At 33.2% G+C, this 8,017-nt stretch overlaps 1 protein-coding gene and 1 pseudogene across 1 annotated transcript; both read left to right on the top strand.

The window, feature by feature from the left end:
- Positions 1-3,879: 3,879 nt before the first annotated feature.
- LOC110711975 lies at positions 3,880-6,383 on the top strand (annotated as a pseudogene).
- Positions 6,384-6,533: 150 nt separating this feature from the next.
- LOC110711898 (probable glutathione S-transferase) lies at positions 6,534-7,833 on the top strand. The gene is made up of 2 exons (XM_021890337.1): positions 6,534-7,157; positions 7,489-7,833. Exons 1-2 carry the CDS (start codon positions 6,837-6,839, stop codon positions 7,828-7,830), a joined length of 663 nt encoding a protein of 220 aa, XP_021746029.1. The 5' UTR covers positions 6,534-6,836; the 3' UTR covers positions 7,831-7,833.
- Positions 7,834-8,017: the final 184 nt, after the last annotated feature.

Below are 8,017 nucleotides of genomic sequence, written 5' to 3' on the forward strand. Positions count from 1 at the left end.
TTAATAATTGTTAGTACAATGATAAATTACATAATGTTATAAAATGATTGTAGGTTCATAAGGAAGATGGAGAAGTAATACACTACGAGTACTATAATGTTAGTGGGGTTTATATATTAGGTAATAGGACACTTTAAAAAAAAAAGGCCACTATTGAGAAGTGGGCCACTTGAAAAAAACGGAAGGAGTGAAAAGTTAGTACTTTTATTTCGTATTAATTACAACAATTTGAGTTTTACACTATCTATAAAAAAAAATTAGGTGTACATTGTAGAGTTGTCCTAAAATGATCAAAAGTTACTCTAAAATAGGTAAAAACTACCCTAATAAAGTTACTTTATTTAAAAGATTAGATATCAAATCTCAATCAGTGAAATTAATTATATAATCCTTATAAAACTTATGTCCCCAAATTGGCTAAAAAAACAACTATAATGCGTAAATTGCTTAAATGTCCCTTTCATCATCAATTCTCTAGCTCCTCACAACTTCTATGAGATCCTAACGGTGTTTGGGTTCATCGGAGTATAACCCATGCTCGTTGGAGAAATTTTATGAAAAACAACTTAGGGAGAACCCAGTATCCCTTTCTCGAATTTTTTTTTTTAAATATTTGTGTATTTAATTATGTTTGAAAATCTTGCTAGGAAAGATTTGAATTTTTTTCTAAGCCAATTGATTATTGAGAAGAAAAATAAATACCGAGTAAGAGGGAATGGATTAATAGTGTGTAAAAAGTAAATCTATTTACGAATTAGATACATAGTTGTAAGATATTCATTTGGTTAAAAGAAGGAATGGTAAAATTAGTTAGTGAAATATATATAAATATACATATATGTGTATTTTTAAATTATCTATTTTGCTAGTAATAGACTCTTTTATAATTAATTTATTTTACAAAGTAGTAACTTAAATAGATTTTTATTTTTAATTAAATATAGTGTTAATAATTATAGAGTAGTTATTGAAAATTACCGTGCATGGCACGGGACCTAACCTAGTTAAGTTAAAAGTTGATATATGAATAATGCAAAAATCAAAGTGATGTACTTATTGACGAGGGAGTAGCAAACATTTATTTGGATTCGTAATTGGAAGAGGGAATTGTTAAACATCGCCCACAAATTACTACATAAAGCCCACAAAATTAATATGATTTGATAGTTTTTCCCCTTTGTCAATTTTCTCTGAAAACGAAAATTTCACTCACCGAAAAATGTGGACTCGTACGGGGACGCCGGGGGAGGCCGGAGATTCGGGGACAACGAATGTCATCGGAAAAGACGGTTGTCGTCCGAAGGAGCCGCCACCACCGTGGCACAGTCGCCTGGCCGGGACGCCGCCACCATGGCGGTGGCGCCTAGCCAGGACGCCTGTACCATGGTTGAGGCTTCCAGGCCAGGCGCCATGACCATGGTACTGGCGTCCCGGCTAGGCGCCACCACCATGGTGGCGGCGTCCCCGCCAGGCGCCGGTTCCAGGGTGGTGGTCCGGCCATTTTTTTTTTCTACATTTGACTTGCTTAAAATTCAAAATAAAAAAATTTCTCAGTTACCAACAAAAAAAAACAAAATATTAAAAAAAAAAGAAATTTTTTTTCTCAATTTCCAACAAAAAAAACACAATATTACACAAAAAAAAGAAAACAAAAAATTATCAATTTCCAACAAAAAAAACACAATATTATTACACAAAAATAGAAAAAAAAATCTCAATTTCCAACAAAAAAAAAAAAATTTATACAAAAAAATTAAAAAAAAATTACAAAACAACCACGACAAGGTGGTGGGGCGCCTGGCCAGGACGGCCGATGGCTGGTGGTAGCGCCAGGTCCGGCAGCCACGTCCACCGGCCTGGCGTCTGGGCAGGACGCCCAGCCACAGTGACTGGCGCCTGTCCCAAACGCCACTCACCGTGGCTGGGCGTCCTGCCTAGACACCAGGCCGGTGGACGTGGCTGCCGGACCTGTCGCCACCACCACCTTGCCGCCACGAGCCAACCCTCCCTCCTCCGCAGCCGCCGCCAACTCTTTTCCTTGCCGCCTCGACATCCCCGTACTTTGATTTTTTTTGAGGTTGTGTTTTTTATTTTTTTAAGGTCAAGGGCAATATTGTAACTTCAATATAAGTTTGCGGGCTTTATGTGGAGATTTGCGGGCGATGTTTAGCAATCCACTTGGAAGAAGGTATGTTGGATATAGTTTTTAGGGTTTTAATGTTATTGTAATCAACATATTACTAATTAATTTGGTAACATAACATAAACCAATAATAGTCATTAATTAATTTATAATGATATATTATATTGAAAGAATTAATTTATAATGATAGATATATCGTGTGAAATTGATATTGATATCTTTGAACCTTGCATTTGAATAGTACATGTAGTGGTATTTCATTGGTATTATATTAGTTAATATGAATTTCACAATGTAAAAATTTATTTCATTGGTACAAGTTCTTAAGCAAGTTATAAGGTGAAGAAGGAGAAGTGATACGACAACACAAGCAAAAGTTAATACAAGTTTGCTAGTTGGAGTAGGATTAATGGTTTGAGCCCTGACTTTGGATTTGGGATTGAAGTGTGGAGTGAATATTGTGGTGGTCAAATGAGTTCTTGGTATTCTACTTGATGAACTTGATCATGGGACTGAAGTCTCCATTGTATAAGTGTGTTATAAAATGATTTCAATCAAATTCTAATAACTTTAATTTGGGGTTCGACTTTAATCAATTATTTGAAAATTTTGAGTTTGATGAACTATACAAATAAGAACTACTTTTATTTTGATTGAAAAGGTACACATAGCACGCATAATAATCCCTACAAATGTAAACTATAGAACATAAATGAAATTTACAAATAAAAAATTTAGAAATTACTTATGTGTTAATTTTGTGTTAAATGTATTAATTTAATCTTTATATAATTATATGTATTTAAAAATAATATGGCATTGTTGTAGGACTATGGTGGAGACATAAATGATTATAGTGGGATTTTTGTACATGATGGTCCCTTCGGAGATGCTCAACAAGTGATTGATTGGTGAAAACAAGTTGCAATTAGATCTGGTTTTTCTTCCAAGAAAAAAAAGATTAGAAAAGATTTAATGTATCCTTCCAAATATATATTGATACCATAAATTTCTTAAAATTATATGTCACTCTGTTTTATTAGAGTTTCTAATGAATTGTTTTATGACCCTACAATCATTTTATAACATTATGTAATTTATCATTGTACTAACAATTATTAGTGAATGTACCAAAATACCCTTACATCGATGATACTACCACTAATGACGAGCTTATGTGGATGCCGATCAAATGATGCCAACTTGGTTTTTCGGTGTTATAAAAATGTTCGGATGGTTGTGGTAGCTAGATAAGTGTGGTGGTTGGTGGTGGTGAAATGAGCGATATTGGTGGTAGCGAGAAAAAGAAGAAGAGGAGACAAAGAAGGGAAGGGTAATATTGTCCAAAGAGTGGTCGACCTTTTTTTTTTGGTTCATATGAGCCACTTAGGGCGGGGATGAGAATCGATCCCAAGATCACCTGGAATCGGGAGGAAAGCTCTTACCAACTGAGTTATCCTTCACTCTCAGAGTGGTCGACTTATGGTTGCTATATACGAGCCTTCTATTTAAATAATATACGAGCCTGCTATACATTTTGGGGTATTTCATATCATAATCTCTTTTTGTGCAATTTTTTAATCTCTAAATATGATTAATTCCATATTGAAAAAAAAAATTGCAATATATAAATTGCATATTGATTTAGTCAAATCAAACCATAAATTTAAATCAGATAAAATAAGTTCATATCAGATCATCTCGAATAAGTCATATCAAACAAAAACAAGGTGGGCCCTTAAAGGTTAAAACCATAGCCTTGGTACAAGTAAATCGATGAGTCTGGACTCTAGAGCAGCAATCGACTGTAATCGGAGGCGTCGGTGTTTAGACGGTTAGGGTGGTGGTCGGAACTAGTACAAGTCATTTCTGTAATCTTTACACTCAGTCAACTGTATTGAAATCCAGGTAAATCACCCTCATACTTTATCATACAAATTTCTACCTATACATAAATTTCATCACAGAATTTCCCAGCAACTTTGGTATCATCCCACAAAAATTTCCAATCAAAAAAATATCAGAGCACTTCCCAATTTCTCCAAGACTGAAGCTTTCTATTACATATTTACAATTCTTCTCTAGAAAGTCCCAATTCTGTAAAATAGTGGTCAAGCTCATTTTACCTCAACTTTAACGATATTCATTTATCATTTAATACAATCCTGGAGGAATTGTTGTTTTGGTAAATCTCGATTTTCATTTTATGGGTTTCAATTGAAGGGTGCTTTTCATGTTTCAATGCATCTATTTGATTGTTATAATTTAGTGGGCGTGCTTAATTTTTGATTTTCCTAGAATTTTTTTGTGAATTTTTCGATTGTAATTAGTGGGTTGTTTTTAATTTTTATTTTTTTGCTTGATTAATCATCACAGATTGAGAAGGAAGCAAATGGGTAATGCTCCATCAACGCTTACCCAATATGATATTGAAGAAGTTCAAGAACACTGCAATAAATTGTGTATGGGGTTTATTTTGATTTTCTCTTATATTTTGTAGAATGCTAAATTTTGTCATGATTCAATAAAATATGATATATGCTATTGTTTTAATATAGTCAATCAGCAAGAGATAGTTTCTTTGTATCAAAGATTTTGTTAACTTGATCGGACTGCCAAAGGTTTTATTTCATCCGATGAATTTATGTCTGTGCTGGAGTATGCAATGAACCCTTTAGCTCAGGTATTGAGTGTGTAGATTTTGAGATCATACTCGTGTTGCCTGTTATGAATTAACTATTGATTAGGATTTTTTCGCGCAATTGATGTTATGAATTCGTGGTGTGTCTTTATGCAGAGGTTGTTGAAGATGGTTGATGGTTTAAATTTTAAGGATTTTGTTGCATTCTTATCTGCATTTAGTGCCAAAGCAAGCATTGAGCAGAAAGCTGCCCGTAAGTTTTCGATTTTGATCTTATAGATTTATGTTTATCGGGGATTGCTAATGGTTATCTCAATTAGTTGTTGTCTTCATCTTCTAGGCAAGAGTGCTACCTCATAATTTTGATTGTTCTGCTGCTTGAGTAATATCTCAGTCTTTGTAAATGGAATAAGGTACGGTCAACATTATGGCTAGCAGAACAGCCTATCCTGTTTTTTTGAGTTAATTTTAAAAACCTGATGGGCTGTATGACTGTATCCTTCCTGTTTTTGTTTACTTTAGGATTACATATGGATTGAAATATTGTTTTTTGAGAAGAAGGATTTTATTTTATAGGGCCAACATATCCTAGGGGTTTTCTAAGTTGACTAGTGATTTTCATCGTTAAGATATTATACATAATTAGAATGACACCAAGTGAATACCATGGCTTCCACCCATGGCTGAGGTGACAATCTGGCACCCTTTTTATAAATTTTTAGACAATAAATCTTTAAGAGCTAAGAGCCAAAGACTCAATTAACATTATTGCTTCCTGGAACCAGCTTCTATTTACTTTGCCTCTGTGAGGCCAAGAATTTGTGGCACGTTAGTAGACCTCAAATTTTGAAATAAGTTATTGTAGACCCCAAATGATGCAATTAAAATGTACTGAGGAAGTAAAAGAAAAGTAGTAAAAATAAAGATAAATCCTTTTTGTTTATAGATGTGTAGTTAAGTATTTGAGAATCTGGTTAGATTATCAGTCATTGAGTTAATCAGTGACTATCACCTTATCTTAATGTGTGATTATTTTGTAGATTCTCTCTCCCTCTTCTCCTTTAAATTCTTTTAAGGAATGATTATTAACTCTTCTGTGGTACTTGTATTAATGTTCCTTTCAACATAACAATTTGTTAAATGACACCTGTGTAAGCTCCAAATTTCAGTGAGTAGCTATAGTAAACAAATTCTATTGTCTCTTTTGCAGTTATTTTCAGGGTTTATGACTCGGATGACAATGGGAAGGTGACTTTCAATGACATTATAGAAGTGCTTAGTGATATAACTGGTTCATTCATGACTGCTGAGCAAAGAGAGATATGGGCAGTTTTACAACTACATTCATTCTTTGCTTTTTATACAGAGTTCATGTGGTTTGATACAAATGCCATGACCTGTATAAAATTTCCAATGGTGAAAACTACTAAAGATGGTTGGCTTAATTTAACAGAACTCTTTTTTCTGTTTTATTCTTTACCAGTTACTTTTCCATTGCACGATAAATACCTATATTATACATAGCATATATAATTTTATTCTTTACCAGTTAATTACCTGTTTTTTTACCAGGCCACAAGTATTCATAATTAGAGATTTTTGATTCCCGATCCCCATAATATTTTTCTTCCAGCTTTTTTATTAATTATTATTATTCTTTCATATATAAATCAAATAAAGTAATATTTTAAATATTCCTTATAAACATATATTATGGGAAACTTTCTATCCATTTTTTTTTTTGACAAATCTTCTTATAAGATATATAATCTACTATTATATTTTTTTCCCCTATATTACCATTGTCCTTCTATATATACTCAGTATATATTTAATTAAAATATTGTTTCAAATCTTTATTGTCTTTTATATTAAGAAAAACTAATTTACATGCAACAATAAAGGATCATCATCCATCAACCTAGGATCTCCACAATTTTCCTTCACTCTCCAAAACCCTTTATAAATACCCTTCAAACCCACGTTATCAAAAACACCTTATTAAAAACCCTACTCCCTTTCTTTTACTCCACAAAAAAAAAAAAAAAAAAAATGGCAACAGATAATGTAGTACAATTGTTGGATTTTTGGGCAAGTCCATTTGGGATGAGAGTGAGGATAGCATTAGCTGAAAAAGGAGTGAAATATGAATACAGTGAACAAGATTTGAAGAATAAGAGTGAATTACTACTTAAGATGAACCCGGTTCATAAAAAGATACCAGGTCTTGTTCATAATAATAAACCGGTTTGTGAGTCTCTTATAATTGTTGAGTACATTGATGAAGTTTGGTCTGATAAAGCTACTTTGTTGCCTTCTGATCCTTATCGTAGGGCTCAAGCTCGTTTTTGGGCTGATTTTGTTGAGAAGAAGGTAACTCTTAAGAATTTTAACTTTTATTTTTATTTTTATTAGCCCGTCTCTTTTCAAGCGGTCTGATCGGAGATTATTAATGTGTTTAAAATCAATAATTAAAGGATTTCGATTAAAAGTAGTTATGGTAATTTATAAGTGAGTATTTATTAATTCAAATGGAAAAAACAAGTAGGACATTACTAAGTCTACCTAATTATAAAATGGTGAGTTTGATTTTCACTACCACTACTCTAGCTAGTTGAAATAGGTTCATTTTGTAATAATTTATACGTTAAGTTAGATGAAGATGTATGTCCAACATTTGATCAAATGACTAACATTTGTACAGATATACGATACTGGGAGGAGAGTTTGGACGACTAAAGGCGAAGATCAAGAGGCGGCGAAGAAGGAATTCATTGAGCACTTGAAGGTATTGGAGCAAGAGTTAGGGAACAAATCTTACTTTGGAGGAGATGAATTTGGGTTTGTTGATATTTTTTTTATCCCATTCTATAGTTGGTTTCACGCCTATGAAACATTGGCCAACTTCAAGATTGAAGAATCTTTCCCAAAGATCATTGAATGGGCTAAGAGGTGCATGCAAAGGGAAAGTGTGGCTAAAGCTCTTCCTGACCAAAACAAGGTTTATGAGTTTATTTTGGAGTTAAAGAAGAGGTTGGGCATTTAGAGAAGCTGCTTTTTTGATGCTGCATTGTATGGTTTGGTGAGAGTAATAATGTAAGGCGTATATTATCGTAGGATTGATAATGTTATCTTATTGTATGGTTTGGTGAGAAGTTGGTTTTTTATGCTATATTATTGTATGGCTTAGAAGTTGAGACTGATTTATTTGAAAACATAAAGCGTATATTATC

This window comes from Chenopodium quinoa, unplaced genomic scaffold (genome assembly GCF_001683475.1).
Source record: "Chenopodium quinoa cultivar QQ74 unplaced genomic scaffold, ASM168347v1, whole genome shotgun sequence".
In the NCBI taxonomy this organism is placed as follows: Eukaryota; Viridiplantae; Streptophyta; class Magnoliopsida; order Caryophyllales; family Amaranthaceae; genus Chenopodium; species Chenopodium quinoa.

What these genes read in the sequence shown, in the direction of transcription:
- LOC110711898 (XM_021890337.1), top strand. Translation starts at nt 6,837, where the DNA reads ATGGCAACAGATAATGTAGTACAATTGTTGGATTTTTGGGCAAGTCCA. An exon ending in CTGATTTTGTTGAGAAGAAG is followed by an intron (nt 7,158 to 7,488) that starts GTAACTCTTAAG and finishes ACATTTGTACAG; the next exon opens with ATATACGATACTGGGAGGAG.